General features: G+C 37.0%; 1 protein-coding gene across 2 annotated transcripts in view; it reads right to left on the minus strand.

Moving 5' to 3' along the window:
- Positions 1-3,407: 3,407 nt before the first annotated feature.
- Positions 3,408-22,431, minus strand: part of aplp1 (amyloid beta precursor like protein 1) — a 71,120-nt gene continuing 52,096 nt past the window's right edge. Inside the window, exons 3-17 of one of the 2 annotated variants that reach the window (XM_039670657.2) lie at positions 21,988-22,117; positions 18,736-18,848; positions 18,211-18,407; positions 14,924-15,249; positions 14,536-14,663; positions 14,359-14,433; positions 13,101-13,259; positions 12,414-12,542; positions 10,039-10,138; positions 9,789-9,956; positions 9,651-9,674; positions 9,479-9,546; positions 8,784-8,849; positions 7,452-7,595; positions 3,408-6,063 (exon numbers count right to left, since the gene is read on the minus strand). In XM_039670657.2, coding sequence (XP_039526591.2) covers positions 5,965-6,063; positions 7,452-7,595; positions 8,784-8,849; positions 9,479-9,546; positions 9,651-9,674; positions 9,789-9,956; positions 10,039-10,138; positions 12,414-12,542; positions 13,101-13,259; positions 14,359-14,433; positions 14,536-14,663; positions 14,924-15,249; positions 18,211-18,407; positions 18,736-18,848; positions 21,988-22,117 — 1,926 coding nt within the window. In that variant the 3' untranslated portion in view covers positions 3,408-5,964. Of the gene's footprint in view, positions 6,067-7,451; positions 7,596-8,783; positions 8,850-9,478; positions 9,547-9,650; positions 9,675-9,788; positions 9,957-10,038; positions 10,139-12,413; positions 12,543-13,100; positions 13,260-14,358; positions 14,434-14,535; positions 14,664-14,923; positions 15,250-18,210; positions 18,408-18,735; positions 18,849-21,987; positions 22,118-22,431 lie in introns of both variants that reach the window. The other variant, XM_039670656.2, reaches the window with a different exon arrangement.

Consider the following 22,431-nt stretch of genomic DNA (forward strand, 5'->3'; position numbering starts at 1 on the left):
ATCTGTAAAACCTTTTTAAAGTTGTGTTCATAAGCTAATTTTCTAAATCTGAAAAACAGATGATGACTTGCTAAGTCGTCTACCCACAGCAGACTAACAGTCATATAAGTATTTTCTCATAAAAAAGATAACTACTCAATTTACCCTTCAAATGAGGCAAAAGCAGAGTTTCTTATCATTAATCTGTATCACAGTTGGTCCTTGTTGATGGTCTTTTTGTTCATTACTTTTGGCCTTGTGTCAGTCTGGGACCTGCCTGTTGAGTTTAATGTTTTGTTTTTGGTTCATGTTACATGTTACAGTTTTAAACAAATAATGAAAATTTCTGGTAATGAAATAATGAAAATAAAATGAAATGAATACAATAAAATGTAATGAAGTGTAATCATTTTTCTGAAATTAAAACAAATTAAAATAATCCACAAAGTACAGCAAACACAATTAAATATAAAATACTTTCCTTAAAAATATAAGTACTTAAAAAATATATATACATTTAAATAAAAAAAAAAAACTGTATTCCACTTTCACAGTAACAAATGACAGACAAATGTGTTGCAATATTTAACAACAGTGGTGGAAAAGCTACTAGATACTAACTTCCAAACGAGTCATGTTTATCAGATGTTCTCACCTGTACAGATAAACTATTTACCAGAGGTAATGAAATGCACATGATGTTCTCATTCAGTTATAAAGATAAATAAAGACAGCCACAAAAAAATCCTTCTGTTCACGTTGAAAATCTTCTTTGGTATTTCCTTTTGTAAACGTGCCAAGATGACACAGATCGATCTGTTTAATCCTCTATCCATTTCACTGAAATCAGAACCAGAAGCCAAAGACACCCAGAAACAAACTGGAGAGAAACTTGTTGAAACGCTTTCATTAGAATATGACAAACACTGATGTTTCATTTACTGATTCAGACAATCACTAAAATTTAAGTCATAGCACAAGCATAATTAGTAATACTCTTTAGTAATGTGTAGGCTGAGATATTTGTACCGAAAAATGACAAAAAAATAATTTTGATTTAAAAAAGATTTAAGATTTAAGTAGGAAATTGAATAAATTTTTACTGGAAAAAAAAAAAAAAACTTGGTGGAGGGGTCTGAGTACCCGAACAACCCTAGGATCTATGTTGTCTGGGGCTATATGCCTAGGGTCTCCCAAGGCAAACAGGTCCTAGGTCAGACTAAGAGCGGTTCAAAAAACCTTAGTGAAGATTTTCTATTTTACTTACAAGAATTTGTGGTAATTTTAGTCTGTTAGAAGCACACCAATATTTCGACAAGTGTTTATTGAAAGATAAAGATGAGTTTGTTGTTTATTAAACTAACTCAGGGCTAAGGGATAGGGCGCTACAAAAGATTAGATCAATTTAGCACAAAATCAACTTTGCGTTGCTGCCAACGATCGGTTCAACGATCAGACAAATGTTCACGTTCATCTTTAAAAGCGGATTTTTTGGAAACACCTTCTAGTGTTTGAGGAAAATAAAACCCAAAGGCTCCTTTTACCCCAGGGTGCTTTTAGCTTTTTAGTTTACGGGTATATGTGTAAGTTTCTGTTTTAGGTGGGTTTGTCACATGTTTTAGTTCAGTTTCCTGTGTTCTAGTTTTCTCCATGGTTTCTTTTTTATTTGATTATCATGTGCACCTGTTATTCATTTAGTTGATTAGTTTGCCTTGAGTTTTAAGCCGTCTTTGTTCAGTTCACTGTCCGTTCTTGTCTGGTTTAGTTGTTATGTTTTATGAGTTTCTTGAGTGTTTTGTTTCTTTGTTATAATGACCGACTGCCATGATTAAATCCTGCACTTTATTTTCATTGTTTGCAACCACGCTCTTAGCATCCATAGTTATATCCCTAACTATTTTCAGTAGTGTATAAAGAACTTACTAAATAAACTGTTATGTTTTTATTACCTTAGGATGAGACATTTATATCTACATAACCACGGGAACCCCCTTCAATGAAGGTCGACATATTGTGTCGTCATGTTTCTACCATAGCCGACAGCGAACAAACAGCGCTACAGAGCGAGTTTCGTCACTACCTTGAAAGAGAAGCAGCAGAAAGATGGAAGCCATAGACACTGTGAGTAGTGACTTTCCCCTTGTCAGTGGTGTAAAATATGTGGTTGGATTGTTTCATGTAACTTAGTTCTCCCTCGCTGTGTTATGGCTTTGCTATGTGGGGATAAATGTCCATGATGTGGTTTATAATGGACTGTGGTACAGAAACAGTGACAATGTTAAACATTCTTAGCTTACTCTGGCTATTCTCTGCTGTCTCAGACGACGAGATGTTTGTCCCGTTTTAGCCGTAGCTTCATCACAAGGGAGGGATGAGCAGTGGGCTGAGCCCTTAGTGCAACCTTGCAACCGAATCGCTAGATGTCGCGAAAAATCACACACTGCACCTTTAAAAGCTAAGCGTCAAACTGCCTAACTAAAGGAAATAATGGTGACTGAACATTTTTATTAAAACATCAACATCTAAACTTCTGTTAATTCTCAGTAATAACTTCTGTAGATGAATGGCAGAACTAAAGTCAGTCTGGTTTGTAATAAGTAAAGCTTACTCTTTTTGGAGTCGATTAATCCTCCTCTGCTGAGATCTTGTGAGATTTATTATCTTTTTTTATTTGCTGTTTATTTCAGGCTGTGTGGTTTTCAGTCGGTTTTAGTTTAATTTTTCTGAACCAACATCACATTGTAACATTGATTTAATGATGAAGTTGCAAATAAATAAATAATGCAAAAATTAATTGCGGATGCAAAAGTCATGTGGTTCAATGCGGTTCACGTTGACACAATAACATTGATTGATTTCATTCTTTCTTTCTTTCTTTTTTTTTTTTTTGATAGTTGCTTGCTATCTGGGTAAGTTGCAAAGACCTTTTCACTTACACTATATACCTTAGGCTATTGCCCCAGTGACAGCTTTGCACCTTTTTTTTTTTCTGAGAATGTAGAAATAAACCTGGCATCTTTGTTTTGTTGTGATCATAAGCTAGATTACAATAAAATGACTGAAATAATTCTCTTAATTATCTTGTCAATAATGACCAGAAGTGTACTGACAGGATGCTATTCCAAAAGTTAAAAGCCACAGTCAAATTGTGTGGGTCATTTATAATTTTATTGTCATTTTAATGCAAGTACAACAAGCCAGATCAGTTCACAGGTTGCTTGCTTTTACAATACATGTCAATTAAAAACACAACACATTATTTGGCCTTCCAATCATATCCAGAACATGTCTTTGGTGAAATTCAGAATGATTCCAGATCAGCTTATTTCATTGCATTGGTTTCAGTAGCTTAATGTCAAATTCTGTAAAGTTCCTTAAAGCACCAGTTCACCAAATCTTTACTTTTAAAGTAACCAATTATTTTTACATTAACAAGCTGCATCTTTAATACATGCTAGTAATTTGAAAGATAAAACTGGGGTGTATAGGATGTTCAACACATTAGATCTATAGGCTAAATGCGTTTCCATCTTAACCTTCACTGCATTGATCCTTCAGTAATGAATTCAGCAAGACGAGGGAAGATTCTGAAGTGATGAATGGACACAAATGAGTCAATCTGGATACAGTTGTGCTCTGTTATTTAGTTTAGTTTAAAAGCATGATGTTGATCAGACCCGTTCAGTGTTTACAGTCCAAATCTATATAGCAAATGACCCAAACTCCAATTAATATCGACTTAAATAAAAAATACATAGAATTACATCCAAAACACAGCATTGAAAAAGGCAATAATGCAGCAGTTAAAACATCCGTAACTTTGTTTACATTTCTATTGGTTCAGGAAAAGAGAGGGATGCGTCATCTCAGCCGAGAGAAGACGTGTATAAATGTAAAATCAATCTTTACTGAATACATTGTCCTAAATCTGCCTGATGCTGGTACGAAATCTTATTTAAGAGTCCTAAATTAGGGCATCGAACCACAATGTTAACTGATCACAATTCATAAATGCACCTCAGTGCGATCAAGACTACAGAGCCATCCACGATCCGTTTTAAGTGCCATGAGCTTCTGATGCCATGTGTTGAATTAGACCAGGAGGTTTCTAATGGTGCCTTAAGAATGAGTAGCATGCCTTGATGCTTTTGTTCAAAGAGGTTAAATTCATTTTTGTTTGGTTTCAGTTCAGGTATGTTCAAATGTGACTGTTCCAGGACAAAGGAAGACAACAAAGGCAATGCAATTAAATACAAACGATCATGTCATTATGTTTTGGTGCATCTTGACTCCGAAAAATAACTCTAAAGTAAATATGAGCTACGATTCCACAGGACGGAGTTTGGTTTGGTTTTTATAAAAGTGTAGTTTTGGACTGCAGAAACGGAAAACAAACGTACTGGGCCCACATTTTGGTTTCACTTCTGTTGATATGTCACGTAATATAAATGATGATTCCGTATTCTTCACAAAAACCTGTAAGTTCTACAATTAAAAAGATTCAGACTAAGACATGTCCTTTCTACGACAGGCTAACAGTAAATTGTTGTGTTCACGCTATTTGTGTTATAGCGACGGACACCCAAAAGTTTGATTTAAAATTTCTATCATGTACTAGAACATAAATGCAATAAACAGACAACTCTATAACCCCCTAATATATATTTATATATTAAAAAAAACAAAAAAACTTGATTTTTCAGGCCTTAGTGACACGTGTAGAAACTTAAACCAGTTTTGGAATCGGTGAAAGTTGTTTACCACCTTTCACAGGTGACGGCATACTAGTTTCAGTCACACAACACAAACCCTCGACGGTTAAATCAACTACTGTATGAAAACGGAGCGATTAGCTAAGCTAACTAACCTACGCTCTAACCGCCGTGGTGTGTTAGGAGGAACGGTGAATGGAGCCTATGTCTACCGAAGATACATTCAGTCAGGAGATACCGTGTCATTTTCTTGTGCTGGTTTATACAACAGTCCGTTTTCATTCAGCCATGTTAGGAAATGTTTCATTCTCTGTGTGAGCAGCACAAGGTCATCTTTTTCGTCCACACGTTGCGTCGATACAAATTAACGATAGAAACGTCTATTCGAGTCACGTCTTTAGTTATGTACACGTCATTGTTGCACTGATTTTTTTCATTTTTATCAAAAAGCAAGAAACAGGACCAACACAAGTACGTTATAGCATCATACACCAAATTTTGCATGCTTTTTCTTTACGCGTATGGACTTTGGATTACTTAGAATTGATTTTTAAAGAAGCGATACCAGAAAAATATCCTAAGCTTTAGGGTAGTATTGTTGGATGAACGTTCGTGGTACATTTAAAACACTGATTCAGTTTCTTACGGTGTGTGATTGAGACTAATAATCTACCAGAATGTTTGATGGTTTAGTTATAATGTCAATACAAACCTCCTTCCTTTTGAAGTCTTATTAAAACAGTAGTTTATTTTTGTCTTAGAGGGCCAACATGTCTCGATTTCCCTCCCGGGTTTCTGTAGTGAACTCAAAAATATATTATTTCATTCATATCACAGATTCACCATGAAATAAACTCTGCTTTGAAAATAGAAATGACAAAACAAACCGTTCACGTCGAACATGTTTAGCTTCTTTGAAACACGTAATTCGTTCGGAAAGAATGTGTGACACTATTCTCACGAGATTTTAAAACCGCCGAAACATGCTCGGCACGGCCACGCCCTCATGAACGAAAGCAAAAACCGGGGGATAAAGGAGCTCTCGGTGGTCTGCGGATTCTCTTATTGGTGTTCTCTCTCCCTGAAGAGAGAGTAGTATGCGAACGTTTTAATACAAACTCCCTATTTACGTGCCGGGTTTGTTGTACATTTTGAACATCGGTCATATAGACATACATAGGGTACACGAGGGAGAGGGGGTTGCAGTGGAAACCCCAATCGAAAAACGGGAGGCGAGAGGGGAGGGCATGGCCTTGAGACTGCAGAACCCTCCTCAGTTCATTTGCTCGAAGAATTTGTAAGTGGGGTTTTCATAGCCGTGATTCTGCATCTTATTGAGCTGTCTTTCCTCGGGGGTCAGCATGGGGTCGACCTGCTGGGAAAGAGACAGAGACAAGACGGGGAAAGAATCGCTTAAAATGGAGCGTAGGTGAATTTAAATGGGAAGAATTAATGGAACAGGAAGATTTTAACAAGTTGGCCATGAGCAAAAATGAAATCATTACGATGGGTGCATCTGAGCAAGCTTCCCATATGGAAGAACATTACAAAATGTCACAATATTAGAGACTTATACTATATAGGTAGGTGTATAGAAACATACTGTATATGTTGCAATTTGCATATGTATGCGTTTCTACAAATACACAATTAGCATCATTATCCATTGCATAAAGGAAGCGTATTGCATTCACTTGAAGAAAAAAAGTCTACTCTGTTTTTCTGAATTAATGAGTTAATTATTTCAGAATTATGAGATCATTTTTCAGAATTTCTGAGTTTTTGAGATAATCAAGTCATTAATTCAGAAAAACAGAGCAAAAAAAAAAAAAACATGAAAAAGTATCTTCTAATTCTGAGATAATTAACTTGTTAATTCAGAAAAACAGAACAAAAACTTTTTCCCATGAAAAATTATCTCTTAATTCTGAAATAATTAACTTGTTAATTCAGAAAAACAGAGTAGATTTTGTTTCCTCGAGTGAACGCAATACGCCTCCGTACATAAATGCTCAATTCTGTCAAATATTTGTTAAACAATGATTTATTATCATTGTATCATTTAACATAGACATAATGATCTGCCATTTGGCATACATGTTTGAGTAAAAAATAGTCACTTATCTGATTGTAACTTATTGACTTAATATTTTAGAAATTAGACTATTTCTCATAATTGCAGTTTTATAACTCTGCAGCTATACATTACACAAATGCTGTTTTTCTTATGTCTTATTTTTCCTTTATTCACAATTATATATTTTTCCTGCTCTGAACTGAAGCAGAAACCATTATTTCATGTCTATTGAAATATTTATTGAATAAATGGTTGTGCAATTATTGAAAAAGAACCCCTAATCAAGTCTCAGACATTATGCACAATGATTCATATAGGCCTGTATTTACAAATTTCACATACAAAACTACATTAATTATGAGATACATTAATTTAGTACAGATTAAATATTAAAATTCTGCTTCATGGTTTCACTTTTTTCCCTATCAAATCAAAATATCAGAATGCAAAAATGGCTATAGCTGCTTCAGGGGTTTAGTTGTTAATTCCTCATGTTCCTTTGAAATTGATAGCCAAATCGAATTATTTTACTTGAATGTGTCAAGATAAATTTGCATGAGGCTGTCACATTAAAAACCACAAACACAATCAGAAGCTGTAGTGATGTCATGGTTTGACCCCATTTCTTGAACGCACTCCATCAAAAACAAGCCATTTGGACATCCTGTCAGCTGAACTCTCACCTCTACTATGCCATGGCTGATGGTTCCATATGGCTTACGGCGGACTAGCAACAAGCTGATGACCATCACCATAGCGATGGCCACGGCGACCACCAGCAGCCCCACCATTGCCCCGCGGTTAAACGTCTCCAAAACGTCCGGCTGCTGTGATAGATAAAAAAAAAAAAAAGAAAATGACTTTTAGTAGTACTGTATACAGGGAACATATTAGCACCTGAGGGGGCATAACTTTATTTGTATAAAATGGAAATCCATCCTACTGGGATACTCCACTTTTTTGGGAAATAGGCTCATTTTACAACTCCCCCAGAGTTAAATTGTTGAGTTTTACCATTTTTGAATCTATTCAGCCGGTCTCCGGTTCTGGCGGTACCACTTTTAGCATAGCTTAGCATACATCATTGAAGTGCACAAGACCATTAGCATTTCTCCAAAAAAAAAATAAAAATAAAATTGACCAAAGAGTTTCGATATTTTTCCTATTTAAATCTTGAGTCCTCTGTAGTTACATTGTGTACTAAGACCGACAGAAAATGTAAAGTTGTGATTTTCTAGGCTGAAATGACTAGGAACTATACTCTCATTCCTGCGTAATAATCAAGAAACTTTACTGCCGTACCATGAGTTCAGCAGGCGCAATGATATGATGTAGCGCCTGAAAATAGTCCCCAGTTTAGCCTTTTTTCATATCAATATATGAAAAGCATCAATTCCTAATATATTATTGTAATATATTAACACAATTTATTATTCTGTATTGTCAAATATACTGTTAAACCGTTCACTACATTGATCATTCATACAGTATAACAGGAGATCAGGAGAGGCTATAGCAATAGCAAGCTAGTTTTGAAAGCATAAGATTAGATAGGAACTCAAGAATGAGACGGTCTAGTAAATAAGCATGTCCAAGTCACACATGTTCTTGCCCTGAAAACTTGATTGGAAGCTTGGGCGCAGGCCAAGCAAGGACGCAGCCTTTTGTTTGAGAAGCGCCCTTATGTTGACTGGCAGGTAGCACATCCTATTATTGCATTCAGTAGACAAATCTTTTTTTGGTCCTGAGACTTCCACAGAAGATTAAAGTCTATTTTAAATATTTATACCACTTCTATTATTGACTGCTCTCAGGATGTTAAGAAAGTTTCAACCAGTATAACAAAAAGTGTTTATGAAAAACATTGCCTATCCAATAGCTTTAAGTAATCGCTTTGCATTTACGCTTAAACATGAAAGTAAGTTTGGTAGAATAATAATACCAAAGAGCTAAAGGAAGAAAACTAAACATTTAGACATCGTAAAACAAACGAATTCACAAATTTGAACGCTCACCAGCTCATCTCTCTGGATTCCTGGAGACTTGTAGACCACTTGCTTCAGCTCTACAGAGGTGTTGATCTGAGGAACACATAAAGCTGATTGTGTGGGATAGAAAAACATTTTCAATTCTACTCAAGCTTGGCATTAAAACGGAATTGTCAGAGAAAAGTCCGAGATTATTTTTTATTGGGGAAATATCATCTATGAAGTTTTTGTTTATTCAAACTCATTAAAACTCCAAATGGTGACATCCAGTGGTCAAGTTGCAAAACTGCAGAACTTGTTCAGAGCAGCACACTGACATACTACTATTACTCCAGAACAACATACATACAGTAGCTATTTAGTGTGCACATTTTCTGTTTCAATAAAATACCTACATTTGCCAAAATGTGCTTTATACAACAGAGCACACTGCATGAAATACTGTAACCCAAAAAGCAATGTTTTTGACTATATACCTTCAATTTCCAATATGATTTGATGAGACCACCAGAAGTAAAGACATTTTTTGTTAACTGAGTGCTCTTGATTAATCCAAAATAAAAAAAAGATGTCCCCCCCCCCCCCCAAATCATGCAGCCCTAAAAGACATTAATGCAGCTAGTATTTCAGTCCAAAAGTAAAAGTAAGTCACTTCTGTAATGAGCGATTCTGTACACATTATAGTGTATTTTTGTGTCTCTTAGAGCAGATTTTGTCCTAACCTTCTCCTCGTATTCATAAGTTGGTCCTCTCTCAGAGGTGGTGTAGTCATACTCATCTACTGATGAAACTGTGGACAGACAGAAGAGTGACCTCACAGTTATTCAAGTAGGCTATATAACTAAAAACAAACTATTAAATGATTACATTATATCACAGAGCTTTGGTATTTACCTTTCTTATCGCTAGGCTGGGGGTCTACATTGCCACAAAAATAAAGAGAAAGGATAAAGGATAGTTAGTATTTTCAGACTGTTAACATGCTTATTTCTGAGTTAAGCTCCACGCATGTCCTCATTATGCATGTTGTACCGATGCGTGGTGGGTAGGGGCGGTTCTGGAAAGCTCTGTCCTCTTCCTCCTCATCATCTCGCTCTTCCTCGCTCTCGGCAGGAAGCAGCTCTTCTGTGGTGCGCGTCTCGGAAAAGGAAGTGGTCATGAGTTCGCTGATGTCCCCTCTCTCTGTTCTCACCAACTCCTCTGCAGAGACAGACAGATTGAGTGAATGATTTTGAGGATTTTTAGACTTTGAGGCAACAAAAGAATTCACTAAAACACTTACGGATTTCGTCGTGAAGTTTCTCAGCCAGGCCGGGGACTTTATAGAGCAGAGCCAGGCTTTGGTTCATCCTCTCTTCGATCACATGCAGGTGTGTGTACACCTTCAAACACAGAAATCACATTGCTTTTTTATTCATTTTCGCGTCATCTGACAAAATCAAGCATTAAATCGGACACGTCTACAATGAGCGACAAGTAGATCATTTGGGAGCAGACGTCAATGCAGTTGGGTGCACACTATGGTGGCATAAAATCAGTGGTAGCAAGTGGAGGAAAATGGGTGAGATCCACGGATTATAGGGGAATTTTTTTTTTTTTTTTGTAGTGCCACTGGATGTGCGAATCGGACTACAAAAAATTTTCTTTCTTTTTATAGAGCACCATTGTGACAATGCCACAGTAAAGCCCTGCACAATGCTCACTTAAGTTAATTTTTATATTGTAAACTGTATGTATATGTGCCATGACAAAATATTCTTTTATTTTTATTTTTCTAATCTGCCTGTATGTTGAGTTTAAGCATTTGCCTATGCTTTTTTGTTTGAGGGGGAATAGGGGGAACTTTTAAAGGACTCTTAAAGGAGTAGTTCACTTAAAAAAAAAAAAAAAAAAAAAAAAAACTTTTGCTGATAATTTACTCACCCCCATGTCGACCAAGATGTCCATGTCTTTCTTTCTTCAGTCGAAAAGAAATTAAGGTTTTTAATGAAAATATTCCAGGATTTTTTTTCCCATGTAATGGACTTCATTGGGAACCAAACTGTTCAAGATCCAAATGAGAGTTTCAGTGCAGCTTCAAAGGGCTTTAAACGACACCAGACGATGAATAAGGGTCTTATCAAGCGAAACCATCGGTCATTTATGGTTGATTCATGAACCAAATGACTCAAACAGATTTGTTCATTTTGATGAACGAGTTTAAACAGGAGAGTAACGAACGCTCATCAGAGAACAGAGTAAGCGAGCATTTGAGCTTGTAAAACTTAAACTTTTTTATTTATTTTTTAAATGACTGATCATTTCACTAGATAAGACCCTTATTCATCGTCTTGTGTCGTTTAAAGCCCCTTGAAGCTGCACTGAAACTTGAAGCGTTTGGTTCTGAGTGAAGTCCATTATATGGAGAAAAATCCTGGAATGTTTTTATCAAAAACCTTCATTTCTTTTCGACTGAAGAAAGAAAGACATGGAAATCTTGGATGGCATGGTGGTGAGCAAATGATCCGCAAAAGTTTTTTTTTTTTTTTTTTTTTTTTTCTAAAGTGAACTACTCCTTTAATAAGATGAGCCTAGGGTAAAGGAAGTGGTGGCCATTTTGAAAGGTGTTTTTTTTTTGGTTTTGTTTTTTGAGGAGGTGGCCCAAAAAGGATCTGTTTGATCTCCACGTGCTCTGGTCTGGGATATACATGGTGGACTATACTTTTGTTTCCAGCTGGAGGATAACCTGTTATTTGTGGGGCCTTGAACCAGTGGATTTGTATTTTTTTTCTCTTTTTGGGGACTTTGTTTTTTATCCGGACTTTAATTTGCCTATCTACCCCAAAGCAGAAAAGGACTAAGGTAGGACTGTTGAGGATTGTCTTTATTTATATTTTGTTTGCACGGACTTACTACTCTTGAACTTTCTCTATTTGGACTATTTTTTTTTTTAGTTTTACACAAAGAGTCAACCGTTTTATGTAACATTTTTCTGAGCGTCTAAGTTGCCTTTATATTTTCAATGCAATGTTTTTGGGGGACTTTGTTGTCTTGCTGCTTTTGTGAAGTGGTTTTGATCAAGAGTAAAAGAAAACAATAGTCAACTCCCTTTGTTATAATGATTCACTCACTTTTTGAAGAGTTGAAGTTGTTACACCGTCATCTAAAATGCCCCTTGAAGCTAAACAAAGACTTTTATGTTTGCAAGCAATTAAACAGACAGACCGGACTGAGAAAACCTATGACGATTAGCCTATTATTAAAGTATGAATTTGATGTAAACAATATATCTATCATAATATCTTCAGTTCATAGAGGGCATAACGTATTAGCCTTGTGGTTACAGCATGAAATATTTAAACCTAAAACATTTTACATAGATAATGTTTAAACCTATAAAATTTTTTCTCTCACAATTCTGAGAAACAGTATATCTATAAAGTTTAAAACAAAATCTGAATTGTGGGATATAAACTATATTCTATACTTTATTCCGTGGCGGAAACAAGCTTCCTAAGACTATTACTGCATTCTGCCATTAGGTAAGCTCCTCCCACAAAACATGTCATCGCTGTTTACAAACACCAAAATGATTCGTTCTTGTCATACTGTGCTAGGTAGCTCCGCCCACACCGAAATCGTATTGGTCTCATTGGAAGAACAGATAGTGTCTCAAACCTGGAATTTCATCTGCTCAGCCTTTTGGGGGTCGGCAGACTCGATGTGCTGGTAATGACGAAGAGTGTGTCGTCGGTCCTTCTGCTCCGCGGCCATATAGCGCTTCAGAGCCTGAAGCACACGGTCTGGCTGTGTGTTTGAGTGTGTGGGAGAAAAAAGAAGAGAAATAATGTCAAAAGGAGAATTAGAAATGCAATATCTAATACATCCACATGCTATCAACTAAGAAATAGATTTAAAAAAAAAAAAAGGTTTCTGATTTGATTTTTAACTTGAACTTTTAACTTTATAGTCCCCAGGGGGGACTTTCTTTTCCACAGCACTGCACTCTAACACACGCACAACATAACCAATATAATACAAAAAGACATAATACAGGAAAAACAAAAACAACACAAAAGTCATGTCTGTTGTTAGGGCATGTGATGGCTGAGGGAATCAGGCCCTCAATTTCTCTAACATAAGAAAGAACTATAATCACACAAATGTCTTGCTATACCCTGGTTGTATTATTACTAACTCTGATGGAGTCTTCCTGTACAAATATACCTATGAAATATATTGATATTTCTCGTTCTTACTATTTCTGTATTACTTTTCCCTTTGCCAATACAACTGAACAATCCTTTTTTAGCAAATGTTGTATTGTGCTAATATTGTGGTAGCCATTCTCAGTTAGTGTCGTACCTGTGGAGGGTCGCTCTGCACAGCGCTCAGATAGCTCTCCAGTGCCAGTCTACGGTTGTTATTCAGGGTGGCAACCACACGGGCCAGGTGTGTCTCCACCAGCCTCTGCCTCTCCCCGGCTACCTGCTCCTCAAGGGTCTGTAAAACAGACTGGAAATGCTGGGAAAGAGATAAAGAGAAAGGGAGAGAGATGGAGAACAATTTGAGAAGTGTCACAGTAATGACTGTAAACACATGAGGCAGCTTTCGCTACACATTTTACTTTTGTGCTGTGAGAGAACAGGAAAAAAAAAAACGTAGGGCAGGGCAGGATTTTTATCCAACATGACTTGATTGGACTTGAAGATCTGAATGTAATCTCACTTATGAAAAACAGCACCAACTTTTGAAAGAAGAGTTTTCTTCAGGTCAAGTTCACCACCAATCATTATTTAATGATTGATCAATGCTATGCAAAGTCATCGTGAACTATCATTTGCAACCTATTTTACTTCATAAATCTGGAAATTCAGAGACAAATTTTTAGGTTGGGACTTGATTTTATCCTTCAGATTTGATTGAATTGTGACCCTACAAAGTCCTGAATATGACATATGTATTTTGGGGAAAAAATATGTATATTATGGCCACAAAGAAAGAATTCGTCCCCATGACTTAGCATGTTTTATTAGTTCGTTCCCTCGTTTTAAGTAAATGCACACAATAAACACTCGTTTCCTCGTTTTACTAAATCTTGGTCATGTTGGAATCATTTGTTCCTTTGTTTTAGTTAAATCAAACTTGGCCATGACTTACCAAACCAGCATTATTTGATCAAAATACAGTTAATGTTATTATATTATTATGATTTTAAAGAACTGTTTTCTATTTTTCTATAATTTGAAAAATGCAATGTATTCCTATGATGTCAAAGCTGAACTTTCAGCATCATTACTCTAGTCTTCAGTGTCACATGATCCTTCAGAAATCATTCTGATATGATTAGCTGCTCAAGAAACATCTCTCATTTTTATCCATGTTGAAAACAGTAGTGCTTCTTAATATTTTTGTGGAAACCGTGATACATTGTTGTTCATGATTCTTTGATAAACAGAAAATGTTCAAAAGAACAGCCTGTATTTGCGATATATATCTTTGGTAACATTATAAATGTCTTTACTGTCATTTCCATCAATTCAAGTATTATTTTCTTTCAAACAGAAACATGTTACTGACCCCAAACTTTTGAACGGTAGTGTAATCGTCGTGTTTATTTTACCTCATTCAGTGCCTGGCGGTCTGACTTAGGCAGGTCCTTTGACTGGTTATCAGCCTCTGCCCACTCCTTCATGATCTGGATACACAAATAAAGTCACATGATCCCATTCCCTCTTACACACTCTTCTGGGTCTCATAAGGACTTATACTCAAACCTAAAAAGTCATGCCTCCCTCACCTCATTGATGCGTTTCATTCGCCGTTCCTCCAGGTCCATCTTGGCACGCAGGAAGTTGGCATGTTCACTGTCGTCTCCCGGCATCTCGAAGTAAACATCCACGCCATCTGTAGGACGAGGAGTGGGCACTACCGACAGGAGAGCAAGTGACTTAATTAAGAACCAATCAGGGATTACTAAATCAATGAATGGAAGAAAGAATGATCACTAGCTCAGGGAAGCTAAAGTAGAGTCAGTACGAGCAGTGTGTTAACTTTAAATCGTCAGCACCGCTGTATAAAAGGATTAAAGAGTCATTTAAGCTTAGGCATCCCATATAACCTCTGCTGAATGTCTCTGTGTGCGTGTGAGACAATATATAACATGAAATGTCAGTTGTAAGACTCACGGTTGTCCATTCGAGTTTGAGGTTGGGTGGAGGCTTTGGCAGTCTGGAGGTTCTTGTCGTAGTAGAAGTTGTCCATGTAGTCTTGGCCCTGGAAATGAGAGTCGATGGGATACTCATAATCTTCTTGGTCCTTTGCTGTTGTGGGGGTTTCCTCCTCCTCAGCTTCCTCTACCTCAGCTGCCTCTTCTTCATTCCTATCCTCCTCCTCTTCATCCTCTTCTTCCTCAGCTTCTTCCTCCACTACCTCCTCCTCTTCTTCCTCCATGTCGTCTTCCTCGATGTCCGTCTCAGGGGAGGGACTGGGGGTGGGTGGTGTCGTTTTCACACTGAAAGATTTTAAAGTTAGTACATTCTCTTTTTTAACACATTTGGTCAGTTGTAGGTCAAGGTGCAATCAGTGTAGTCTAAATTCTCAAAGGAATGACTCTTATTGCGATGATTCTTTTTAGTGAATCAAACATACAATGTAGCCAGTGTAGTCTACTTCCCAAATGACTCTTCTGAGCTGATTCTTTTTAGTGAATCATACAATACAACCAGGGCTGTGTTTCCCAAAAGCAGCTTTAGCCTGAGTTGATCTTAAAGACCATTGGTGGCAATTGACCCTTTGCAGGGAGCTTGATTGACAGGGGATCTGACCAATCATACTTAGCCATCCGCCATTTTGTCCGACAAAGCAGTCAGGAGATTTAGTAGAATAACTTGGGGGGGGGGGGGGATTTGAACTTGAAAAACAGAATATACTGACGCCTTTCTGCGGTTAAAACAACATCCCTTAGGTTCATTCATGTTTATTTGAAGCTATAAATGAACTAGAAGGAAGAGATGATCGGATCACGAGCAGATTTAACCAACCCGATCTCACGACCAAGTCGTATGAATTCGACGAATGATTAAAAAGTGGCTAATTCGTAACAATTCATATGACCTCACTCGTACGAATTAATACGATTTTGCTAAATCGTACATATTTTATTCGTATGAATTCGTACGAATGACCTACCCCTTACCCCGCCCCTAAACCTAACCATCACGTGGGTTTAGACAAATCGTACGAATTAGTACGAGTGAGGTCGTACGAATTAGTACGAATTAGACACTTTTTAATCATGCGTCGAATTCGTACGAATTGGTCGTGAGATAGTGTTGGATTTAACTGATGCTCTACAGCGAACTGTCACGACACATTAAAGAGCCACAAAACGGTATTTATTGTTTAAATTTCTTTAAAAAATTGACCAAATTTGAAAGGTGAGACTTTGTTTAATATGTTTAATATCAAAAGGGTCAGCATGTTGTCAGTCTGCGATGCATTTTTCACTGTGTAAGAACATGGTGTGTGTGTGAGAGAGAGCAGCGTAGCTTGTCGGACATAGCAACAGTAACTAACGGGAGTGGGTCTTTGCGAACGGTCAATTGGTTTTACGATCAACTTAGGCTTACAATGCTTTTAGGAAACGGAGCCCAGTATAGTCTGATTCTTAAACATATTACTCATATTAGTCTGTTCTTTTGAATGACTCAAAAACATGCACTGTTAGTGTAGTCAGATTCCTAAAAAGCAATTGACTCTTATGATGCGATTCATTTTAGACAACAAACACATACGTTGCTACCACCAGTGTAGTCTGATTCCAAAAATGAATGAATCTTTTGAGGTGATTTATTTTTAGTGAATCAAAAACAGCTTAAACAGTGTAGTCTGATTTCTGAAGAAAAGCATCTATTCTTTTTACTGGATCAAACATACAGCTTAGTTAGTCTAGTCTGATTCCCGAATTAATGATTCTTATGAGCGGACTGTTTTTCGTGAATAAAACATACAACATAACCAGTGCAGTCTGTTTCCAAGATGAAAGAATTAGACAAGTCTGTTCTTTTTTTAATGATCAAAAATATTCAGCCCATCCAGCATAGTCTGATTCCCACATGAATGATTCGTATGAGCTGACAGTTTTTAGTGAATAAAACATACAGCACTCCCAGTGTAGTCTGTTTCCCCGATGAAGTCTGTTCTTTTTAATGATCAAAAACATTCAGCCCATCCAGCATAGTCTAATTCTTGAATGGATGACTCTCATTAGGTGTTCTTTTTAAATGACCGACATGTTGATAGATGCTGGCTTCTTCTTCAGCTCCGACATCGCGTGCAGCCGTGCACGAGCGCAAAACCTCACAATGCCCACCCCCTGTCGGTGACTGGTTGGAACACAATTGAAGATTGGTGAAACCAATTGTTTTTGAGCCTAGGCTGCCTAAAGAGACGTGTTTTTTTTGACGGCCTGCTTATGGGGCAGGTAGCTAGCGGATCATTAGGAAAGATATGTTTTAGCCTTTTTTTGGGCCTGAAATCACTGATACAACCTTTAATATTTATGGAGCCGCCAAGGAACCAAAATCGTGAAGAGGAATTGAAATTAGAATCGTTAGTAGTTCACTTTTAAAAAAAACTTTTGCTGATAATTTACTCACCCCCATGTCATCCAAGATGTCCATGTCTTTCTTTCTTCAGTCGAAAAGAAATTAAGGTTTTTAATGAAAACATTCCAGGATTTTCTCCATATAATGGACTTCATTGGGAACCAAACGGTTCAAGGTCCAAATGAGAGTTTCAGTGCAGCTTCAAAGGGCTTTAAACGACACCAGACGACGAATAAGGGTCTTATCAAGCGAAACGATCGGTCATTTCAAAAATAAATAAAAAAGTTTACGTTTTATAAGCACAAATGCTCGCCTTGCTCTGTTCTGTGATGAGCATACTGTACAAACTCATTCATCAAAATGAACAAATCTTTGACTCGAAAGGTCCTCCATAAGACCCTTATTCATCGTCTGGTGTCGTTTAAAGCCCTTTGAAGCTGCACTGAAACTCACATTTGGACTTTGAACCGTTTGGTTCCCAATGAAGTGCATTATATGGAGAAAATCCTGGAATGTTTTCATCAAAAACCTTAATTTCTTTTCGACTGAAGAAAGAAAGACATGGAGATCTTGGATGACATGGGGGTGAATAAATTATCAGCAAAGTTTTTTTAAAAAAGTGAACTACTCCTTTAAATTCTTTTAGTTACCAGTAGCAATCATAACTGATGATTTAGGAGATTCAAACCTACATTTAAAACTCTCAAAGCATTGTCTAATATGATTCTAATTATTAAATTACGGGTTAAAAGTCAGCTGTGGTGAAAATAAGGATAAAGCATTTTGACACTGATGAATGTGAATGAATGAATGAATGTGTTGAAATGAGCAACCGTTATTATTAACGGACCACTAAACTTATTTACCTGGTGACAACTTTTTCTCCAGCCATGGAGACGAGGGGTGTTGTTTCTCCTTGTACAGTGTCTGCAGTCTCCGTTTCGCCCCGTCCACTCGATCCTGCCCTACCGGGGCAACAGACATACTCCACCCCACGGAAACGGTCACCACACGGCAACAACATCCCGTAACTATGCAGCTCCAGACTGTCAGCGGTGCACGCCTAATGATCAGGGCAAAAGATGAATGACTGCAGCAGTGCTTTTAAAAAAAGAAAAAGTGCATTATTTCTTCTTTTTTATCTTTTTGTAATTGCTTGTACATGTCAGGATGAAATGACCTATACAACTCAAATAGAAAAACCTGGCGCACCAGACGATACTGGTAATAATGCAGAGAGGAAATGAGAAAAAGAAGATCATAGATCACAGCGGGCGACTGCAATTTCACAGGCATCACACTAACCATTAAAGATGTGAAGCTATTACAGCTGAATTCCAGTTCTTCCAATACTTTTTCAGGTTTTAATTTTGTGAGCTTTTATTATTTACCTCTTTGGCGATGCTGTGCCAGTACACGTAGCTCTCGCAAGAATCCATCTGCTCCTGGTGTAAGAAACGGCAGCGATCCGGGACCAAGAGTGAATCGCTGACATACTCACCCACTGAGAGGCAGAGAAAGAGAGAAACATAATTAAATCACAGTCATTAAAAAAAAAAAAAAAAAAAAAAGATTATTTAATAAAGCATGCGTTCAAAAATGTGGGTTCAATAAGAAGTTTATTCTTTTATTCAGCAAGGACACATTAAATTGATCGAAAGTGATGATAAAAGCCGTGTATAATATTACAAAAGATTTCTATTTCAAATGAATGCTTTTCTATTCATCATAAGTATCCTGAAACTTCAAAAAAATACAATTTCCACAAAAAATATTAAATATAAAATAGTATATTTTAAATCGTGACTTAAAATAGTAAGTAAAATAGTTTGAATTGTAATTAAATACATCTTTCAAAACACGCCCTTTTATGATATTGACTGGAATAAATTCTAAAACAAAAGAATGAGAAAATAGCTTTAAAATACTGGAGACCAAAAAAAAAAAAAAATGGTGTTAGCAGTTTTGAAAATGCCCACCGTGAGCTGAGAAGGCAAATATGTGAAGTAGGAACTTAAAATATGTGCAGTATGTGAGCAGAAACCAAGGACAAAAGCTCCTCAGAGGCAAACAGCTGCACATACGCATTACTTATTCATCAACATTAGTACTGAGCCAACAGATTTATAACTTATTTATTTATTTTTGGTTGTGATATACCACATTTGTATGGCATTGCAGAGTACAATGTACTACAAAATGATGCTGTAATATTGCAGTTAAGAAATCTCAGAAATATCATGTTCATCCTCACAATTCATTGTTAAAGTGCCCTTTTATGTTATTTTAAAGGCTTCTAATTTTGTTATGATGGTTTCCTACAGCATCCAAGATCAGAAAGCACTTATACTGTACACTGCAGCATCAACTCTTTTATAAAAGTGTCTTAAATTGTTTGATAAAGGATCCGGTCTCTCTAAACCTCTCCTTTCCGAGAGTCTGCTCTGCTCTGATTGGTAAAATGTCCCAGTCTGTTGTGATTGATCTACTCTGCTCTGATTGGTCAGATGCCCCAGTCTGTTGTGATTGATCCAGTCTGCTCTGATTGGTCCGAAGGCTCAGTCTGTTGTGATTGGTCTACTCTACTCTGACTGGTCAGAAGCCTCAGTCTGTTGTGATTGATCTACTCTGCTCTGATTGGTCAGATGTCCCAGTCTGTTGTGTGATTGATCTACTCTGCTCTGATTGGTCAGATGTCCCAGCCTGTTGTGATTAGTCTACTCTACTCTTACTGGTCAGAAGGCTCAGTCTGTTGTGATTGATCTACTCTACTCTGATTGGTCAGATGTCCCAGCCTGTTGTGATTGATCCAGTCTGCTCTGATTGGTCAGATGTCCCAGCCTGTTGTGATTGGTCTACTCTAATCTGACTGGTCAGAAGGCTCAGTCTGTTGTGATTGATCTACTCTGCTCTGATTGGTCAGATGTCCCAGTCTGTTGTGATTGATCCACTCTACTCTGATTGGTCAGAAGGCTCAGTCTGTTGTGATTGGTCTACTCTGCTCTGATTGGTCAGATGTTGCAGTCTGTTGTGATTGATCTACTCTGCTCTGATTGGTCAGATGTTGCAGTCTGCTGTGATTGGTCTACTCTGCTCTAATTGGTCAGATGTCGCAGTCTGTTGTGATTGATCCACTCTGCTCTGATTGGTCAGATGTTTCAGTCTGCTGTGATTGGTCTACTCTGCTCTGATTAGTCAGATGATGCAGTCTGCTGTGATTGGTCTACTCTGCTCTGATTGGTCAGATGTTGCAGTCTGTTGTGATTGATCCACTCTGCTCTGATTGGTCAGATGTTGCAGTCTGTTGTGATTGGTCTACTTTGCTCTGATTGATCAGATGGCCCAGTTTGTTGTCTGTCTACTGCTCACAGGGCATGACAGAAAGGAAACCCTTACGAAAAATAAGTATATTTCAAGTTCATTTTATGTAGTATAATTAAGTAATGTTCAAGTATATTTTTAAGTATACATTATGTAGTAAGTATACTCATGTCACTATGTACTAGTAGTAAACTTGTAAGTGTACTATTTTAATACCGCTTGGGACTAAATTGGCCCTACTTTTAGTACATAAAAGTATATGTTTAAGTGTACTATAAGTGTAACAGTAAGTGCACAACTAGTTCATAATTATGTATCTCATGTGTACTGCAAGTGAATTTATGGGTATACTAGTAGTTTACTTTTTTACTGTAATACTTATACAAGTATACTTTGAATACTTAATTATACTTTTAAGTATTTCTGGATCAAAAGATTGATTACAAGAACAGGACAAATATACAATTTGTATAATTTATATAATTTGAAGTATATTTCTGAGAAGTGTATATAGTATACTTCTGAGAAGTAGGAAAAATAAACTGAAAGTATACTTTCTTATTTTTAGTTTAAAAGAAGTATACTAATGGCACACTTGAATAAACTAATTTTTCGTAAGGGAAAGCTCATTATCATATCTGAATTTCAACTCTAGAAGCTTCCTCAGCACTTGATACACATCGTATACCTACCGTAACGATGCACAATATAAGCACAAGTCTTTGTCCTTTGGAAGTGCATGCAAAGTTAATTTGCTTCAGGAAAAAAAAAATAGCATCTTCTTAATATATGCCGACAACATGAACTAAACTCTTCCAGGCCTCAGCTACAATTACAGTGTTTGAGGGCGGATCAAATTAGATGTTGCTCATGGGCAGCCAATAAAGACCATAAGCTGGCATTGTGCAAATTTGTTACAAACCTACGTAGGCTCGTGCAGAAAAGACTTGAATTACTGACGACTCGCTTCAGGCAGTTTGGTTGTTTTATTTAGGAGACAACAACATTTATCGCTCACTTTCTCACTCACTTTCACTATATTACACATGGCATGCAAGGTAATACCTGAAAAAAAGAAAAAAAAAAGATAATAGGGCCACTATAATATAATTGTTCACTAAATAAACTGAGTACATGATAGATTTTTATTTTGGTTGAACTGTTCCTTTAATTCATTTCTATCAAAGAATTTAACCGCATAAACAGGTGCATGAACATAGTATTGATTGAGGTTTACATGATGGTACTGTGAAAATCTAGTCTTTAGAGCATTTTTGGGATGGCTGGGATTATAAACTGTTCAGGATGTGTTTGTGACTCACCCAGACAACGGTAGGGCACAACGATGAAGGGGCGGGTCTGACATTTACCCAAGCCCTTCTTACACCAGCCCTGGATGGTGGCTGGAGATGAGGCCTCTTCCACATGGGAAATCTGCAGTCCTGGATACATCTGACATACGGCGAGAACGACAGACACAAACAAACGTGAGGGAAGAGCAGGGGACAGGATTCAGGATCACAACAGTTGGAAGAGGACAGGGAAATAATGCATTTAGCGTGCAGAAAATAATAAGAACAAGGGGATGAGAAGGAACGGAGCAAAAATAAAAAAATAAAAACACTCCGGATAAGGATCCATGGAAACCATTTGGCCACAATTCATCAAAGCACAGTGAAATATTCAATTATTTCTGATCTTGTTTCTGAAAACTTACACTATAAAAGATGATTTTTCCAAACTATTTCAGTCTCCTTTAAAATTTC

Source organism: Pimephales promelas, chromosome 16 (genome assembly GCF_988280905.1).
Source record: "Pimephales promelas chromosome 16, fPimPro1.hap1.1, whole genome shotgun sequence".
NCBI classification, from domain to species: domain Eukaryota; kingdom Metazoa; phylum Chordata; class Actinopteri; order Cypriniformes; family Leuciscidae; genus Pimephales; species Pimephales promelas.